General features: G+C 54.6%; 2 protein-coding genes across 16 annotated transcripts in view; one reads left to right on the top strand and one right to left on the bottom strand.

Annotated features, from left to right (window-relative positions):
• Positions 1 to 7,370, top strand: part of TOP1MT (DNA topoisomerase I mitochondrial) — a 35,667-nt gene extending 28,297 nt beyond the window's left edge. For 5 of the 9 annotated variants that reach the window (XM_070221344.1, XM_070221347.1, XM_070221348.1 and 2 more), the window contains 2 exons: positions 3,560 to 3,709; positions 4,181 to 7,370. In XM_070221344.1, the coding sequence (XP_070077445.1) occupies positions 3,560 to 3,709; positions 4,181 to 4,283 (253 nt within the window). In that variant the 3' untranslated portion in view covers positions 4,284 to 7,370. Of the gene's footprint in view, positions 1 to 759; positions 1,858 to 3,559; positions 3,710 to 4,180 lie in introns of those variants that run through there. The other 4 variants (XM_070221342.1, XM_070221345.1, XM_070221346.1 and 1 more) reach the window with 2 other exon arrangements.
• A 2,702-nt stretch (positions 7,371 to 10,072) lies between these two features.
• On the bottom strand, positions 10,073 to 17,709 carry ZNF696 (zinc finger protein 696). Of its 7 annotated transcripts, none has more exons than XM_070221998.1 (3): positions 17,207 to 17,709; positions 15,132 to 15,235; positions 10,073 to 11,868 (listed from the first exon to the last, which is right to left on the bottom strand). In XM_070221998.1, the coding sequence occupies exons 2-3, from the start codon at positions 15,145 to 15,147 to the stop codon at positions 10,772 to 10,774; spliced, it is 1,113 nt and encodes a 370-aa protein (XP_070078099.1). In that variant the 5' UTR covers positions 15,148 to 15,235; positions 17,207 to 17,709; the 3' UTR covers positions 10,073 to 10,771. The 7 variants fall into 7 exon arrangements, with proteins under 7 accessions (XP_070078099.1, XP_023504883.1, XP_005613395.1 ...); XM_023649115.2 differs by having other exon boundaries at positions 15,132 to 15,232; XM_005613338.4 differs by having other exon boundaries at positions 15,132 to 15,232; positions 17,033 to 17,644.
• Between the last annotated feature and the right edge of the window lie 1,935 nt (positions 17,710 to 19,644).

The following is a 19,644-nucleotide window of genomic DNA, read 5'->3' as shown; positions in this document are numbered from 1 at the left end:
AAAGCGGAGGTGCTGCAAGTCCAAGTGACAAGGCTTCCCTGTGCCCTCATTACCTTGTCCGTCTGGAGGTTAGAAATAGGCCTGCTCAAAAATACACATCAGGCCAGAAAGCAGCCTTGGGGTCTGAGACGTCTCACCTCACAAGAGCCATGAGCAGTGCCCTCCACCCAGCGATTCAGACTCCAGAGCCGTCTCGTCTGGGGCGAGCCTCTTCTTCGCGGTGTCTCTCTTTCCCCAGAGACTCCGATAGGCTAAACCGTAGTAAAAACCATCACCGACAGAGACTCAGTGTGTCTCCAGTACTCAGAGTTGAAATTCTTTTTTTTTTTAAAGATTTTATTTTTCCTTTTTCTCCCCAAATCCCACCTGTACATAGTTGTGTATTTTTAGTTGTGGGTCCTTCTAGTTGTGGCATGTGGGATGCCGCCTCAGCATGGCTTGACAAGCAGTGCCATGTCCGTGCCCAGGATTTGAACTGGTGAAACCCTGGGCCGTCGAAGCGGAGCGCACGAACTTAACCACTTGGCCCTGGGGCAGCCCCCTTAGAGTTGTAATTCTAACCCTCCCGCCAGCTGCAAGGCAAGGCTGCTGTGTCCACTGTCGCTTTTTCTTGTACCTTTTCTGGTTGGGATGATCCATCTAGCATTTATAAAATTACAAGCATTTAACGTATTATATCTGTTTTTTACTAAACATCCCGACGCAATAGCCACAAAATACGAAGCCATTACCACACCCCCCGTTTCTTTCTTGCTGCAGGTTTCCTCAGCCCCTGGCAGTTCTCGACTTGTCAGGCTTAAGCGTACAGGGCAGCTGCCGAGAGGATCCCAGCTGGGATGGGCCCAAGCAGCCGTCTCTAGAACTCCGTTCCGGATCCAGCCTTTTTTTCTCCCACTGGGAGGGGAGAGCGATGCAAACTTTTAACATTTTTGGCCCATCCAAAGCTCACTCTTGGGAATTTGGGACCCTTTCTCCCACCTGGAGGAGAACAGAAACCCGAGGCCTGAGCTGGGCTGTCGTTTTTCCCTCTCTTTAGCCACTGTGGCCCAAAGCAGCCCGAGGGTGTGAGCCCACCCTCCTGGGGTTGGAGCTGTCGTTTCCAGATTCCTCAGGGAGCTTTGACTCTCAGAGCAGACAGCAGCCCAGCTGCCGTTTCATCACGGATGACTCCATGGACACCCAGGCCTCCTTCCTTGTCAGACGAGCCTCTTGCCATGGCTCCGCCAGTCAGTGCCAGCGAGTCACACTTTGACACGAACTGAACCCCAGACCACTTCTGGGTTCAGGGATTCCGCAGGACTCACCGGGCTCGGCAGTCACAGCCGTGGCTTAGTGGAGCGAAAGGGCACAGAGAGCGCCAGCAGACGGAGGCAGCGCACGAGCCCGTGGTGTCACACAGGGCGGGTGCCATTTCTCTTACCAGCAAGCTGTGACGACACGTGTGAAATGTCCACCAGAGAAGCTTATTGGAGACTTGGTGCCCGGGGCTGTCACGGGGGCTGGTCACCTAGGCTGCCTCTGCCCAGCACATCCCTAACTTCCAGACCCCCGCGAGGAGAGCGGGAGCGCAGCGCAGAGCATGTTTGTATGCGCACGTCAGGCTCAGTGAGCCACCTCAGTGGGGGCCATGGGACCCCCGAGATCCAGCCTTGGAAGCAGGCCTGTCCGAGGACGGGCGGGCCTGCTGTGTGAACTCTCCTCCACACTGTGCGCAAGGAGTACAGCTGATGTTTTCTGATCTTGTGTCCTGCAGCCTGCTGACCTCATTTACTAGCGCTAGTAGTTTTTTAGCGGAGTCTGTAGGATTTTTAAGATCATGTTATCTGCAAATAGAGATAGTTTACTCTTTCTTTTCCAGTTGGATGCTGTTTCTTTTCCTTGCCTGATTGCTTTGGCTGGACTCTCCAGCACGGTGTCGAGTACTAGTGACATGAGTGGACAGCCCCGTCTTCTTCCTGCTTCTAGGCCAGAGCTTCGCTCTCCGCACCGAGGACCGTGGCAGCCGCAGCCTTTCTTAGACGCCCTGCATCTGTGGGGGCGTTTGCTCTCTCCCTAGGCCGTCAGGTGTGGGTTTTCGTGGAAGGGTGTTGGGTTTTGTCAGATGCTTTCTCTGCGTCTGTGGAGACGACCATGTTTTTATCTCCCTGTTGAGGGGTCTGTCACATGAGCTGATCTTCAGGTGTCCAGCCGTCCTTGCATCCCCGGGATAAATCCTGTTTGATCATTGTGTAGAATCTTTTTTATATATTGCTGAATTTGGTTTGATTGTGTTGAGGATTTTTGCTTCTGTGTGTAAAAAGGATAATGGTGTGTGGTTTCTTGTGACGTCTTTGGTTTTAGTGTGAGGGTAACGCTGGTCTCAGAGTGAGGTGGGACGGGTTCCCTCCTCTTCCCTTCTGTGGAAGTGTGTGAAGAATTGGTGGTACTCTTCTTTAAATGCATGGTAGAGTTCCCCGGTGACGTCCTCTGGCCCTGGGCTGTCCCCGTGGGAGGTGATCGATCGCTGTACTTGTTAGAGGCTTGTGCACGTTTTCCATTCTTCTTGCGTCCGTTTTGGTGGTTTGTGTCCTGGTTCTTTGTTCACTTCACGGGGTCGTCTGGTTTGTGGGCACGCGGTTGTTCAGAGCCCCCTCGCCATCCCTCTCCAGCGATGTGTCCCTTTATTCCCAATGGCTGTGGTTCTAGGCGTGCGAACGTTTCCTCATTGTGACAAGTGTCCTTGGCTGCAGAGGGGCATTTTTAACACGGGGGCTGTGTGTAAGAAATGTCAAGTGATCAGACCGTGGAGTATTCATAATAATGAAAAATAAGGCTGTCATCCACGCTGACCTCCAGTTCCCCCGGGGTGGCTGGGGACTTTCTGTGTCTTCCGGAAAGCCCGGACGTGTGCATGCCCGTCGTCCTCCCTCCCCCGCCCCCCTTTTCCCCATAAGTCGCACCCACTGTTTGTACATTGGTGTCCGTGTGCGCCCGGCAGCTGTGTCAGAGCAGCACCCGGACCTGTGGCTCACGCGTCTCGGCGGCTCCGGGATGAGTGCTTGCTGTTCAGGCTGCCCCGCGGTTGGCCGGCTCGGCCTTTGGCGGCAGCACTCCCTCTTGGTCGTGAGTCATTCCGCACGTGTCCAGGTGGATTTGAAGTGTGCACTCCTGGGAGAAGGGCAGGGGTTAAACTTCATGGCACTGGTGGCCTCATGGCCGTCGGCAGGTTGCCCGGCCCCACCCTGCCTGGGCATCGTCTTACCCAGCATCCTGGGTGAGGCGTGTGGGGAGGGGAAGAGGGTGCCTGTCTGGAGAAACCTGCTTTTCTGTAAAAAGGTGGGAGTGAGGGCTCAGCGTTTTTCTGAACGGGAAAGGCTCTCTCATACTGGTTGTCACCCTTTGCCCCTTTTCCCATGTCTGTCGTGGTTCACATTTCCACAGAGCTCCCCTCTCCCGCCTCCTTTCTGCTGAGGGAGGGCTGTCTGTTGTAATGCAGGCCTCCCCGGGGCCCGGCCCACACCCAGGGAGTGCGTGGGCAGGTGCCCCCGTGGGGACCTGCAGCCCGTCCTTCTCTTGCCAGCTTCCTGGAGAAGAGGGAGAGGCTGCTGGAGAAGCTGGAGGAGCAGCTCATGAGACTGAGCACACAGGCCACGGACAAGGAGGAGAGCAAGCAGGTGGCCCTGGGCACGTCCAAGCTCAACTACCTGGACCCCCGGATCAGCGTCGCCTGGTGCGCGGGCCCCAGCTTGCTGTGCCCACTCACATCCTTGAGGAGGGGCCCGGGTTCCCCAAGTGGCCCCTGTGGTCAGCACAGGTCCTTCCTGTGGTGGGACCTGCCTGACTGGTGTGTCTCTGATGCCCAGTCCTGTGTCATTAGTCCTTCCTCCCTGAGAGCTTCGGGACAGTGTAAGGCCGGGTAGTGACAAGTAGCTGGCGTGGGATGATGACCCCGAGTCAGGTGCCTGCACCCACCCAGCCACGAGGAGCTCAGCCTGCCCACTGGGAGTGGAAGTGCCGGGGTTGCCTTGTGCCCCGTGAGCATTCCCTGAGCACCCCACTTGCCCTTCTGGGTCCCTTTGCACTCTCGGAGGCCTCCCTGACGCCCTGGCAGTGGCCGTGACCAGGAGGAGCAGGTCTGGGAGCCGAGGCGTCCCGGCCTCCATCCCGCTGTGTCCTGAGACCCCTGGTCTGCTCTCCGCAGGTGTAAGCGTTTCGGGGTGCCCGTGGAGAGGATCTACAACAAGACGCAGAGGGAGAGGTTCGCCTGGGCCCTCGACATGGCGGGCGAAGACTTTGAGTTCTAAACGAGCATCCTCGTGCCTCACTGGAGTTTATTATTATTTTTTCACTATTAAAGCAATCTTGGGGAATTTTGTACAATGAAATGTTTTGCTGCAGGTGTTTTTGGTGTCATTATACAGAAGGTCGCTGACACTCGCGTGCCCTGTCCTTTGAAGTGTGTCTGCTCCCCCAGCTGCCGTCCCCTGGCCGTGGCAGCCGCTTTCTCTCTCAGGGCTCCTGCACAGAGCCACGGACAAGAGCTGGGCTGTGGCCACGTGCCTGTCTCTAGAACCCGCTAACAGTGCGCGGGGCTGCTGGGGCTGGTTGAGGGGGTCCCTGACTCCCGTGAGAGGAGGCCTGGGTACCCCCACCCGCACGCACTGTCGCAGCCCTGGGCGGGGACCCCTCAGACACGCTGTCCTCTCCCCCTGAGCAGATGGGCCAGTGGGGCCCTGAGTGCCTGTCTTCCCCCCAGAGGGCTGCTTGTGTGCCCACGGCCAGGCTCTCCCTCCGGGCTCCAACCTGGCGGCAGGAAGGTGTGGCCTGATGGGGTGGATGGAGTCGTTGTGTCCTCGAGTGAGAAGTGGCAACAGATGGGGCCATCCCAAGAGTGCAGGCAAGGACATCGCCTTCAGAGGACCTGTGCTGGCAGGGAGGGGGTGTGGCAGCTGTGCCCTGGGGCACCCCCGGACAGAGCCACAGGGGCCGGTGGAAGTCACTCAGTAAAGGTCTCAGGTAGGTGCGCGGCGCCAGGTGGCCAGGACAAGCAGGCCTGGCTGAGGATGGACTGGGACCATCATGGCCGTGCAGGGTGGGCAGGACGTCCCTGCTGCAGCTGGGGTCTCTGCGAGGTGGGCACGGGGGGGGAGGTGTTTTAAAACTCTATTTTGGGGGCAGATAATCTTTCTTTTTAGTTTCCAGGTCTGTGGCTCAAGAGGCAGCTCACGCACATCCAGACAGGACGGGCAGGAGATGATGGCTTTGAGGCCGACGTGGCCACTGGCCGAGGCTCTGGAGCGCCTTGCGCAGAGGACCCCTGCTGTGCGTGCGGAGGAGAGTCAGTGACTGTGGCTGCACGGCGGACCGTAGGAGAGTAAAACCAGTCAGACAGCTGCGGCGCCTCCCATCAAGAGACGGGCCGTTTGTCCCCCGGCCCGGGCTTCCTTTTGCTGTCGCTGTGCGTGTCCCTCTCGGCTGTCTGTCGTGTAGCTGTTCCCTGCCTACTGGGTCCTACTCACTCCTTGTCGGTCCCCCTCATTTTGGAGATCTTCTTTAGCAGCCTCATGAAAAGGAATGAAGAACAAGTTGGTGAGTTTGCGCACGTGAAAAGGCTGTTTCAGAACCATCACACTTGATAACCTGAACCCGCGTCGGCCTTCAGGTGCGAGTTATCCTCACCCCTCGTCAGTGCGCTGCTGGGCGTCCTGGCTGTCGCCCTGCTGCTGAGGCCCGGCCTGGGGGCCTGTGTGCCACCTCTGTCCCTGTGAGGTCCCGCTCCTCAGGCCCCGCGCGCCCCGCAGAGGGTGGTAGTGGGCGCTTCTACTCCGGTGCCGCGCCTCTCAGTGTGGGGGAAGCAGTGAAATTATTCCTCTGATAATTTCACTCCCACCACGCTCTGTTTTCTTTCTTTCCCCCGGAACTCCTCTTAGTCTTAATCTTTCTATCTTATCTCCTTGTCTTTTTTTTCTTTTAAAAAGGTTTTCTCAACTTTACTTCTCAACTTTCTCACTAATTTGTTTTTAATTCCCACCATCACATTTAATCTCTAAGAGTTCGTTCGTTCTTTTGAATTGTTCCTTTAGAAACACTATTCTGTTCTTTTTTAATGGGTACAGTTCCTTTTAGTCCCTGAGGTTGCCACACATCCTTGTTCACACTTCCCGCTCGTCCCGTGCCGCCTGCTTCCGCCGAGTGTCCCTTTCCTTCCTGGGCGGACTCGGCCTCCACCTGCCCTCTGCACTCGCCCACCATGGCCCTGAGGTGCAGGGTCCTCCCTGTCGTCGTGTTTGAACTGGGGTGCCACCCACTCGGGCTTGCTGCGATCACGGACATGTTTGGATGGTTTCTGCCATCTTACTCTTTGGTTATTTGCCCAGTTATTTCCAGGTTTTTCTTTTTTCCTGCTTATTTTTTAATTGATAGAAGTTTTTGTTCATTTTAAATGATTGCATTTTTGTTTTTCTACTGGATTGGAAATATATGCACTGTTTATATTTAGTAATTAACATTAAACTATAGTATGCATATTTAACTTGTCAAAGTCTAAAATTAAAGTCTTACCCCTTGACAACAATAACAGGATCTTGGGCCATTTAAATTGTCTTCTTTGTTTTTTTTTGTGTGTGAAGATTGAGCTAACATCTGTTGCCCGTCTTCCTCAGTACACAGTCGGATATCGTAGTTGTAGGTCCTTCTAGTTCTGCTGTGCGGGACGCCACCTCAGCATGGCTGGATGAACTGTGTGGTCTGTGCCCAGGATCTGAACCGGCGAACCCTGGGCCGCTGAAGCAGAGCACGTGAACTTAACCACTCGGCCATGGGCCGAGCCCCTAAATCCTCTTCTAACGCCCATGCTCTTCTTGTCCAGTATTTTAGGTGACGTTACTCTTTCATACATAGAAGGTTTGGATTACATTCATATTTATCATTTGGTTTGCTTACATTCCATTTTCTAACTAAGACCATCATTCTGAAAGCATTTTCCTTCTTTTTGCAGTACAGACTTTGGATGTTCTTGTAGCGAAAGTTCCTTAGTGATAAACTGAGATTTATGTATAAATAAATGTTTGTTTTCACCTCATCTATGAAAACTAATTTTGCTGGGCATCCAGGTGTAGGCCGCCAGGTCCTGTGTGCACGCTGAAGACACTCACCGCGGCCTTGTCTCTGCGGCTGACTCCAGAAGTCTCTGACGGTGCAACTCTAGTTCCTTTGTTGGAGATCTGGCCCTGCTCTCTTTCAGGATCTTTGTCTTGCTGGTCTGCTTCAGTTGTCTTGTATCTAGGTGTGGATCTCTCTTCATTTATGCAGCTTCATATACATTGTACTTCCCGGATCTGTGAATTTATGTTTTTCATTAAATAAAGAAAAGCCTTGCTGGAACACTGTAAGTGGGATCCAAAGAAATTCAGTCCTGTAGAGCGCAGAATTGTGACGATGATGGAACGAGCCTGTAGAGACGCCAGCCGGAGGCTAAGCAAGTTGGCTGTGGGCCCTGCAGTCAGGCCGACAGAGCACAGCCTCAGCGCAGGTGGGCAGCTGTGCATCCGGCCCAAGTGCTGACGGGGGTGACTCCGGGACGAGGACGGCTGGGACTTCCGGGATACTGAGAACAGTGTCAGTGTGCTCGCCTTTAACTGATGTTTTGTCAGCCTGACTGTGGGGAGACTGAGCCAGGGGAGAAGTAGGGATGCGGACACGCCTCATCTCCACACGGGGTTGGCTGGCTTCCCCGCCTGGCCCTCCATCCTCAGCCCTGCAGAAAATCTGAGCCTTGGCCCTGGTGGAGGACAGGGACTGGGCGGGCTAGGGGAGCCATCTGCCCAGCAGGTTGGAATTGGGATAACTGGGGCGGGTGTCAGTGCGGGTTTCACTGTTTCTTCCCTTCTCTCCCGGGCTCCCTTCAGATCCACGGCAGACCTTCCTGTTGGATCTTCCAGCCCTTACCACGTGCTTTCTGCTCTCTGTCTCCTTGTCTGTGTGCTACTCTGGATCGCCCTGGGCGTCTTCCATGCACCAGCGCTTTCTTCAGCACGCTCTGCTCAGCTCTTTAACCCGCCCGCTGAGTTCTATTTCAACAATTACATTTCTCATTCCTACAAGTTCTCCTCTAAAATCCCTGCCTCTTCATTCCTGATAGTGTCCTATTGCTTTCTCTTCGCTGTGACTGTCTTATTTCTTTAAACACTTCATGCGTAACTGTCAGTGCCTGCGCTTTTGTGGCTTGTATGACTGTTTGCTGTCGGCGTTGATCCTCATTCAGTGGGACTCACCTTCCTGTGTGCCTGCTGACCTCCGCGAGCTCTCTGCTTGACCTTATGAGCAGGAGCACCACGGCTCTGAGGACAGAAACTTTGCTCCAAAGAGGGACTGCTTTGGCTTCCCCTGGGACCTGGGAGCAGCACGAACCTGGGACCCTTCAGCACATCTGAGGGTCTTGGCTCAGCATGGGCGTCCCAGGCTCAGTTGCCCACCGCACCATTGGTGCAAGAGCCAGCAGCCCAGTAGCCGTGGTGCCACTGAATCCACTCTGCCCCTACAGGCTGCACAGCCCTGCAGCCTAAGCTCACATCTGTGTGTGTGTGTGTGTGTGTGTGTGTGTGTGTAAGATTTGCCCTGAGCTAACATCTATTGCCAGTCTTCCTCTCTTTTGTGTGTGGGTCGCTGCCTCAGCATGGCTGACAGGTGGTGTAGGTTCATGCCTGGGACCAAACCCCCAAACCTGGGCCGCCAAAGCAGAGCACACCAAAGTTAACCACTACACCCTGGCCCCCTAAGCTCACATCTTAAAAGAAATAGGTGCCAATAAGAGCCCTAGAATTGTGCTACTATTTTGGAAGTCCAGCCAGCTCCAGGACCCAGAATAATTCAGTCGGTAGTTATGCTAGAGCAGACAACTGCCATGGAGTGGCACCAAACCACAGCCGGACCAGGGCAGATCTGGATCAGGAGCCGGACCCCAGGACTTACACCAGGTGACTGCTCAGATTTGTTCATTACAGTCGACTTTCAGTAACGTGACCTCACTGAATTCATCATGGCAGAGTTTAACAATAGGCACCAAAATATTTTCCCCAACAAAGACAGCTCTCTCTCCCTATCTGGCAAGTAACATTTGCAGTCATGTGTCATGTGGCGACAGCAACATGTTCTCAGAAATATGGTGGTAGGCGATTTCATTGTGTAACCATCACAGAGTCCACTCCCACAAACCTAGATGGCACAGCGCACCACACACCTAGGCTCTCTGGCACTAACTGTACGGGGCCACAGTCGTGTATGTGGTCCGTTGCTGACCCAAACGGCGTTCTGCGGCGTGTGACTGTATGCGTGTCCACAACACTGTCGAATTGTCATGTGCGATTTCAGATCAAGTAGTGAGCTCACTTAGACCACTGTTTTCTATTATTACACTTTGTCTTGGATCACCAACTACAAAATCGCAAGGTCCTATAAGCACATTTCTTACACCCTTTCACATTCCTCTCGTGTGCCCCAGCCTTTGCTTTGTACACATTTAATCCATGTGTTGATTAAATCTTTGAAGAACCAGCTCAGGAGTCACCCTGGGAGCTCCTCCCGGTTTCGTCCCCTGCGCCAGGCTTCCTGTCTGCTGCTCTCCCGCGCTGCCCACTCCCTGTATATGCTTATGTTACTGGACTTTTCCTGGGGTGTCCGTTCCAGTGAGAGCTGTGCGTCTGTCTCACCCTCAGCCCGTAGGGTCCTCGAGGGCAGATACCATGGTGGATTTGCTTCCCATAGAACAGCTGAGGGCTTAGGAAGCATTTGTTGAAAGTGCAAGTATCTTAAGCTTCCTTTTCTTGTACTGCCTGCATGAGGCTGAGCAGAGTTCTGCACGCTGCACACTGAAATGCTGTAAAAACAAGTGGATCGAGGTCATCGCCTCCTTGTGGCCAGGCCTCATGGTCTCTCCTTCGTGCCTCTTCCATAACACTCCTCAGCATATTGCACTTGCTGCTCTGTTGTGGGGCGCACAGTCTGTATCCAGGGCTGTGCTACAGCCGTTCTGGCTACAAGGAGCTCACACGTTGATGGAGACTCAGACATAAACATACAGCTTTGACACAAGGTAGAAAGTGACTCTTGCCTTTTAAAAAGTGCTACGGAACTAAAAGACATACAACAGGTACATGGATAAATCTCAAAAACATTAAGTAGAGGGAAAGAAATCAGACATAAAAGATTACAATGTTCTATTTATACAAGGTTCTAGAACAAGCAAAACTTTAGTGATAGAAATGAACTCACTGGTTGCCTCTGAGGATGAGGGGGTCGACTTGACGGAGGCATAAAGGAACTTGCTGGGATGATGGAAATAGTCTCCATCTTCATAGTGTGGTAGTTATAAAGGTCAAAACGGGTTATATTTGTCAAAACTCATAAAACCAAACACTTAAGATCTATGCATTTCACCATATGTAAATTACACCTCAGGAAAAACAGTGCTATAAAAGTGAAACAATTCATTTCAGTGGACACGTCACCATCGATCCCCTCCCTTCCTCTGGGAAAACCTCCATTCCCATCGACACAGCTGGCCTTCCCTGAGACGCCCTTCTCTTCCGACTGCCCCCAGGCAAGGTGGCAGCAGACAGACAGGCTGAAGCCTTCCGCCTGGGCAAGACTAAGCCACCAAGACAGCTTTATTGTCCTCACTGCACGTGGAACGAAGCACACAAACCTCTTGGCGTGGGCAAGCTTTCACGGGTGTCACCCCCGCCCCCTCCAGTCTCGTCGGCATGTTGTCCCTGCTCCACCACCCCTCCCAGGTTCACTCGGGGCCGTGAACCCGCTGGTGCTGGATCAGGTGAAAGCTCAGGCGGAAGGCGCGCCCACACTCCATGCAGCGGAAAGGCTTCTCGCCGGTGTGGATCCTCTGGTGCCGGAAGAAGCCGGACAGGGCCCGGAAGGCGCGCCCACACTCGCTGCACTCATAGGGCTTCTCCCCAGTGTGGATGCGCCGGTGCTCGCTGAGGAAGGAGCTTCGGCTGAAGGCGCGCCCGCACTCCTGGCATGCGTAGGGCTTCTCGCCGGTGTGCACCCTCTGGTGCTGAATGAGGTTGGAGCTCTGGCTGAAGGCTTTCCCACATTCTTTACATTCATAGGGGTTCTCTCCATGGTGAATTCTCTGGTGCCGAACGACATTGGAACTGTGAATGAAGGTTTTCCCACATTCGCTGCACTCATACAGTCTCTCTCCAGTGTGGATTCTCCGGTGCTTAACAGCGTCTGACCGCTGACTGAAGGACTTGCCACATTCAGGACATTCGTAAGGTCTTTCTCCCGTATGGATTCTCTGATGCCTAATAAGGTTGAAGCTCTGGCTGAAGGCTTTCCCACACTCCTTGCAAACGTACGGCTTCTCCCCGTTGTGAATTCGCTGGTGCCTGACGACATGTGAGCTGTGGATAAAAGCTTTCCCACAGTCGCTGCATTCGTAGGGTTTCTCCCCAGAGTGAATGCTCTGATGCTTCACCACATCCGAATAGCATTTGAAGCCCCTGTCGCAAGTGCTGCATCGATAAGGCCGCCCTTTCCAGCTTCCTCTCCCATCCATTGCAGAGCCTGCATTCAGGGTGACTTCGGACCCAGACACAGTGCTCCCGTGGCCGTTCTGCCCTGCAGCTTTCTCATAAACAGCCAGTCCCCGAGGGGGATCTCCGGGCTTCTCTCCAGCTTCCTCAATCCCACAAAGGTCCCGAAGCCCCAGTGCCCGGGGAGGCCCCTGAAGCAGTCCTGGCACACTCTCTCCATGGCTTTCCCCTTCTCCTAACATCACTGGCTTTGGTGCCAACCCTGTGCTCTCAGCCCCTTGCTCAGCAGCACAGCTGGAAGCATGGCCACCACTGGATGCCTGTGCCAGAAAAGCTGGAAAAGAGGGTCAGGAATGTATGACTTTAGACATAAGAAAACTCTTGAACAACATACAGTTGTATGTGAACTTGAGACGGCACTGCCACCTGTGGAGATGACGGAAGTGATGGTAACAAAGGCAGTGGGCAGCAGACACCTGTCATTTTGCTTGTCCCAATCCAGCCCAGTTCTCCTCCCCGTTCCTAACTGCTGTGGTTACAGGAACAGACAAGGGGCCGGAGGACGGCTCAGCAGGGTGCCTCCCTGCCCCTGACCTTAGTCCACCTGTGTCAGGAGTGAAGGAGGCAGAAACCAGGCTGAGTGCTGCCTGCTCTGCCATGTGGCCTGGAAAGCAATGAAAGTTGGTCGGCAGCAAAGCAGAGCAGAATGAAACTGAAGCAGAGGTCCGGGAGGCGTAGGGACAAGGGTGCCCTGATGGCACAGCCTGTTTCTCCAAGCCAGGACTCCCTGAGACAACCCTGTATCCTTGACAATTCCCCCAATCCACCAACTCAAAGGACTCTGTTCTATGCAAGTAAGAGAATCCTTTCTCAGCGAGAAATGAGCACCCAGAGTAAGCGGCCAGCAGCCTGTGAGAAGGACGATGGAGCTGGTGGGGCCCTCCTGGTCCTGACTGTTGGGCAGTGAGGCATCTGGTTAAACTAGTCCCGTTGGCTCATGGGAACACACCATGTGCCCACCTAGTCAGAAGCTTTCTGGATGTGGGAGCATGATAGTGGGATCTCAGAATGCTGGGTACTGACTGTGGCCTTCACAGGGTCCTCCTGTGCCAGGTGCTGCAGGGGCGCCTGGGGAGCTGAGACAGGGACGCCTACTCACGAGGGGGCTCAGGAGGACAGGACCACCAGGACAAGCACAGCAACCAAGTTAAGAGAAAACTTTTCCACCCACAGGCAATAACCTGAGCCACTGAACCGAACCAGTTAAGTCCTCAGCCGCTCCCCTCTCGAGGACTTGAACTGCGGATGTCATAACGACACCTATGGCTGGGCTGGGGGGCAAGGATGCTCTTCCCAGGCGGGTGGCATCCACAGAGCTTTCCCACTGATTCCCTAACAAGGGGGCTGTTCAGTTGAGCAACTGGAGGTAGGGAGAGGCCGCAAGCAAGGGCTAAGAAACAGAAGGCCCCCGGGGGTGGCCAGCCCTGGCCTTGTGGTTTGGTGGACCTGGAAGTTCAAGAAAGTGACTCAGAGGCACTTATGAAGAAAAAGTTATTCAGAGTTAAGACAAGGAGGGCCACATCCTCTCCTGCTGGTTCTGCCGGGTCAGGCTTCCGGTCCTGTGAACTGCTTGCCTCCTGAGGCCGGGCCAGGTGCCCCAGGCAGCCCTGTGTAGGTGTCCTCCCGTGCCAGCCTCCGAGGGGCCCTGAAGGGCCCTAAGCATGGAGCACTGGTTCTCATCTGGGGCGACGTTGTCTCCAGGGCACTTCTGTCCGGAAACTCTGAGGTCACCATGGGAGGGGGTGCTCCTGGCACTCAGTGGTTAGGTAGAGGCCGGGTAGGCTGTGGAACATCCTAGAATGCACAGGATGCCCTACAACAAAGAATCTTCCATCCCAAGATGTCCACAGTGCCGAGGCTGAGAAACCCTGATGGGGAGGAGTCCTCCCACAAGCAGAAGCTGGGGCTGCCAGGCCTTCTCATGAAGAAACTCGCTCCCCCAGCAAAGGTGCCAGTCACCAAACATGCCGGTGAGATCCAACGGCCCCCTATGTCACTCCACCCACATCTCTCCTTCAGGCTGTTATAGCTGGTGGTACAAACTCGGGGCCGGCAACCCAGACATGGGGTTTTCTCTTTATTCCTTTCAAAATGGGTGGTTTTGTTGTGAGTGACCTGCTCTTCCTCCGCCACTCTGTATGTTGGCATTTGCTACAATTATTATTTAGTCCAAAATTGCAGGACTGTGCAGAACCCCATCTGGACAGGATTGAGGTTGGACACGGGAGGGAGAGGCATGGCCTGGAGTCCCAGGCATGAAGGGCAGCTCCATGGCAGTGCCCCTGAGGGATGAGCATGTGTGCGTGGACACGGGGGTTCCTGAATTCAGGGGGATCAGGTGCAGGTGTGCAGGGGGTGTGTGTTTGTTCTGGGCAGCCGTGGTTATGTTGTGCCCAGGCCCCAACTGCTGAGTGGAAACCATCAGAGAGTGTGGTGGGGAAAGGCTCGAGGCAATCATGTGTCTTTGCTAAGGGAAGATGGCATTGTTGTTAGCACTGGTTATATAATGTCATAATAGCAACAACAGTAAATGGAATATGAGTCCTCAGCTTTGACAGCCCTCAAATGTGGCCTTAACTCTTCAGTACAGAGTGGGATGGGAGCCGGAAAGGGAGATGGCCGATGGGCGGGACGCTAGCCAGGTTTTCATCCATCAGACTCTTCCTGGTCACCTACTCTGAGCCCAGGACCACTGACATAGCTGGGCCCCGGGAAGCAGAGCCAAGAATTAACGAAACTGAGGGTGAAGGAGTTAAAATCACCCTGGATTAGGGGGAAACTGTGCTTTGTACCCTCAAGGTTAACATGGGAAACAAAATAGCCAAGGTTCCTGAGCCCGCCTTGCAGAACAGCAGGAGGACGCTGATAGAGAGGAACTTGCTGACAGCCCCCTGCCTGCCTAAGCACCTTACAGGAACATCGAGGAGCTGAAATGACTGACTGTAAACTTCAGAGGTCAAAGACTAAAATCCACTATGCGTGACGCGTAGAAGAGACAGCCGTCCCTGTGCGGAGCACTCTTAGAACTTCAGCCCCAAGGGCACATGCTCCCCGTCCCCACCTAAGACCCCAATAAAAACCCTTGCTTGTAGCTTTTTGGGAATTCGGGATTACAGCACGAGCCACCCGTTCTCCCTGCTCAGCGCTTTGCAATAAAATTCCTACTTTCTTCCACTGAACCCGGCGTCAGAGACTGCCTTGCTGCATGATGGGAGAGCGAGCTCACTTGCGGTTCGATATCATTAGTGTTCTTGTTCTCAGAAGTCTCCAGGCAAGGGGACCAGAGGAGTGGGGTGCAGAGTGTGCCAGGAGAGCAGAGGAAGGAAGCAGGGAGAGGTGAGGCCAGCGGGCAGTGCGAGGAGGAGGGCTGTGAGGGGAAAGGAAGTGGGATGGGGCTGTGCCGCCCGAGGCCAGCGGTGTCCCTCTGCAGCCGGCAGACTGACTTGGGGAGCCCGATTCCTCAGCTGTCCCCTAGGACCTCCCTAGCCCCAGGACAGTCCCCCCGCGGCCCCTCTGGACCTGGCTGCCAGGCCTCACCTGTGCATGTGTCCATCAAGGTGGCCTCTGTGGGTTCTGGAGACGCAAGCCTGGGGACCCTCCTCCGCAGCACCTAGCAGAAACACCAGGTGTGGGAACACCTGCTTGGGTACCAGAGAAGAAAGGGGAGAAAATGACAGAGAGTGACGGCAAGGTCAGAATGCCTTCAGAGAAGCGAGGGTCAGAGCCCCCCTGGGGACGCCAAAGGAGCCACGTCCCCCACTGGGCCCGCTGCTGTCACTAGGAATCAAGGTCCTGACTCAACAGAGACCCTGGAAACTAGTGTTCTGTGGGAACCCTGTGCAGGCCATGTGGGCTCCCTGCAGCCCTGCTCCCCAAAGTTCAGAGCAAAGGTGGGTGTGGCAGCATCTGCCAGCTGCCTGCTGCCATCTCAGCTCCACGAATGAGGACGAGCCCAGCCCCTTCAATCAGCTTCAGATGTCTGGGGAAATAGCTATGCTTTTAAAACTTTCCTGATAATTATAAAGATTTGAATATAAAGTATGAAACCAAAAAACCAAGAAAAATTAATTGAATGGTGTCATTTTGGATTGAGGAATGATTTTGCTAAGCTTGACACCAAAGGTAAAGTTGGACAGATTTAACCACCTGAGAAAATTTCATGTAAAAAGCAAACAAATGAAAAAAACTCCAACAACAGGAGGAATATTTGCAACCCAGATCGACATTCATATCCTTAACACATAAAGACTACTACATATTCACGAGAAAGCATGAACACTCGGTAAAGTCATGAACTGGTAATCCGAAAAAGAAAAAAAAACAGTGGCCAATAATATTTTTTAATATAAGCCCCATATTTGCAACTAAGAAATGTAATTTATTTTTATTTTTATTTTTTTGAAGATTGGCACCTGAGCTAACTCTGTTACCAATCTTTTCTTCTTCTTCTTCTTCTCCTTCTCCCCAAAGCCACCCAGTATAGTTGTATATTCCACTTGTGCCTCTGGTTGTGCTATATGGGACACCCCCTCAGCGGGGTCTGATGAGCGGTGCTAGGTCCACACCCAGGATCCAAACCGGCAAAACCCCAGGGCGCCGAAGCAGAGTGCGCCAACTTAACCACTTGGCGACAGGGCTGGTCCCAAAAAATGTAATTTAAAACGTCACGTTTTATTCTGAAAGTAGCAAAGACTTAAAAACGGTAGCACCTTAGGAACCAGAAAGGGAAGACAGGCAGGCTCCTGGGAGGGGAAGCAATGCCACGTGGCAGGCGGGGAATTCAAGATCTACAAAGGCCTTCATCACACCGGGCTTCGCTTCCAGAACCTACCCGGCCCTGAAATCAGGGACGTCCACAACGACTGACCTATAGGGATACTTCCTATATGACCTACAGGGATAAAGTGATTTCAAGTAAAGAACAAGAAGGTTTACCCATGCTAGTAGCCGGGACAAAGTGACCCCCTCACAGCCGTCACAACGGTCAGGGGAGGTTCTCAGTCCACCTGTCCCTGAGGCCATCAAATGGTCAGGGGTCCCCGAGGCCGTCACAATGGTCAGGGAGGCTGTCCCCGAGGCCATCGTAGTGGTCAAGGGAGGCTGTCCCCAGGGCTGTCACACTGGTCACCACAATGCTCAGGAGCCCCTGAGACCGTCACAACGGTTGGGGGTCCCTGAAGCTGTCACACTGGTCAGGGGAGGCTATCCCCGAGAATGTCACAATGGTCAGGGAGGCTGTGCCCAAGACCATCTCAACGGTCAGGGAGCCTGTCCCTGGCCGGGGCCTTAGTGCCGCCTCTCGCGTCCTCTCCGCACAGCGGACGTGCAGCTCCCGCAGCGAGACCCCAGGACGGACACGCAGTCCCGCGCCCGGGCCTTAGTTTTCCGCTGGGGCTCGGCCCCCGCGACGGCCGCCCGCCCAGCCCGCAACCGCTCACCTGCCGCCCCGCCGCCCGCCGGAAGCGCCGTCGTCCCCCCAACCCGCGGCGCGGGCACTTCCGGCGACGCTCTAGGGCCCCGGAGGACCGTGCGCTCGGCTGCCCTGGAGGCGGTGGGGCAGACCCTGCTGGCCCGGCCGTGGCCGCTTTGCTGTTCTAAAGGCGATTCCCTACCTCCGTGTGCGAGGGCCTTGGCCCAGCCATCTTCATGTCAGCCCGCCCCCGCGGGCCCTCCAGGGCCCCGACCTCTGCGGGCACCGCCTCGGGCGGGGCTCCCGGGTCTCTCCTCTGTCCCCTCCGGGCTCCATCGCCTCCCGCCGGGTCCAGAGATGGGGTCAGGGATGTCAGTCTGGGTTTGGTGACCGAGCTGACTGCGGAAAGAACGAATGAATGAACGAATGCAGGCAGTACTCATGGAGAAAGGCGGGGGCTCCGTGGGGGAAGGAGGCAGGCAGAAAAGCTCGGGAGCGCGGGATCGGGTGGGGACATGTCAGGAAACCTCCCCCGTGGAGAAGAGCCAGAGAAAAGGCGCCAGGGGAGGGACCCTCAGACCGCCCGCCAGGCGGCAGAGCCCGCCGCTTGCTGTTCCCCAGCATGTGGATTCCCCTCGCTAAGCCCAAAGGCACCGCAGCCCCCTCCTCCTGGAGTGTTCCCGCTGCAGCAGCCAACACACGTATGACCGACTCTGCCCTCATGACACATTTTCTCCTCCCAGCTGCAGGGACCCCACCTCTCCCAGTTTCCCTCACTAGTAGTTTTCAGTGACCACACACTTACAGGCTTAAAACAACCTGCATTTATGATCTCACAGTGTATTTGGTTGCAGAGTCTGGGGACAGCCTAGCCACGTCCCAGGCGAGTCTCTCCGAGGACTAGGGGCTCGCCTGAGGGCTCCACAGGGAAGCATCTGCTCCTAAGCCTGCGCAGTCGTTGGCAAGACCCAGTTCCTGGGGCAGGAGTTCTCTGGGGTCTGACGCCCGTAGGGTGGGGGTGCAGGTTTCCCACGGGCACTGCAACCTTGGGTTTCTCTGCAGAATGGATGCCCCCACGTTTACCTGCGGCTGAAATACCATTACGGCATCTGCCACAGACCTGTGTCCTGGGGCTTGGGTTATGAGTGGCATGTCCCCAAGGCATCATTCAGTTGTGTCTCCATGCTCTAGGCACTTTCCTGTCAGTGACACTTGCAGTCTCTCCTCAACCTCCTGATTCTGACATGCTTCAGGAAACCCAAGCCCAGAGAGCCCCTTGAAACATCCCCCTGCTCCCTGACAATGTCCCTTGACATCTGACTTTTACAGATGTCTCTTGTTCTGGGCCACCCCCCATCCCGCTCCGAGTTCTCAGCCCACTCACCAAACAGAAGCACAGATGGTGAGGGGCCCCCGATGCTGGGCTGGGCCATCGATGGTGGCCATGGAGGAGGCTGGCTCTCCAAAAGCCGGGAGCTCCATGCTGTCCGCTGTGCCCAGAACACACCATGCGTGGATGGCAGCAGGTCTTACCTTGATAAGCCTAGCGCTGGCTCCTCACCTCCACCCACCTCTCCAGCCTCACCTCTTCCTCCAACTGTGGGGCCAGCTGTCATTCCCTGAACACACCAGGCTCGCTCTCGCCTCTCTCTGAGCCTCTGCTCATTCCATTCCCCTGCCTGGAAAGCCCCACCTGTTCCTTCCACAATCTCGTCCCCTTTCCTTTTAGCTGGACACAGGTCATGCATGTCCAGCTGCAACACTGCAATGATGTGTCCTCAGGGTGTCACATATGAAGGTACATGGTGTCCATCGGCCCTTCACTGGCTGGTGATAATTCCGATCATGTAGTCGAGGTGTTGTCTGCTTTTTCCACTGTATGGCTGCTATTTCTGCCCTTGCAATGAATAAACCATCTCCAGGGAGGTAAGAGAGGCTGAGGAGCGGATCCACACTAAGGAATCCTGAGGGCATATGGCAACTAAAGGCAAGATATGATCCCAGACTGGAGCCTGGACTGAAGGGAAAATGGATCCTGGGTTGAAGGGAAAACGTCGTGAAGAACAGTGGGACAGAGACAGAACAGGAACCTGCAGTGTGATGGGGCCAAGGGACAGAATGTATGCAAACCATTCTAAAACGGTTTGGGAAAAGAATTTGTGTTGATGTAAAAAAATTCTAAGAGTACATTTCTGCCACGTGGTGTGAACTAGTGTGATTTGTTTCTTCTTTTCTCCATTCCCCAAATTTTCTACAATATAATCTGCTTATATAATAGGAAAAATGGCTTGTCAAAAGTTTTATCAAAAAAGTGAAATCTTGGCAAACAGAAGTAAAAGCAGTCATTCATAAGCTTGTAAAAACCTGGGGAAGGGCTGCTTCATGTGTAAGCCATGGGGCAGATCACACATCGCATATCAAGCTTGTTCTCAGAGGGTGCAGCTGGAGGCCAGCAGTGACACCCTGGCCTCCATTCCCTGAGCACCTCCTTAGCCTCGAGACGTGTAGCAGAGCCCAGAAGGCTGCACGTGTTCCCACTGCCCTGGGTTCCCACCACACGTGTCAGTCTGACAACCAGGTGCCGGAAGGAGCTGTTCCGTTCAGACAGCCAGAGCGGTGGCTTTGTCACCGGGTGTGCAC

Source organism: Equus caballus, chromosome 9 (genome assembly GCF_041296265.1).
Source record: "Equus caballus isolate H_3958 breed thoroughbred chromosome 9, TB-T2T, whole genome shotgun sequence".
In the NCBI taxonomy this organism is placed as follows: Eukaryota; Metazoa; Chordata; class Mammalia; order Perissodactyla; family Equidae; genus Equus; species Equus caballus.
Note: the sequence above shows the minus strand (reverse complement) of the source record. Positions and strands in the feature narration are given on the sequence as shown.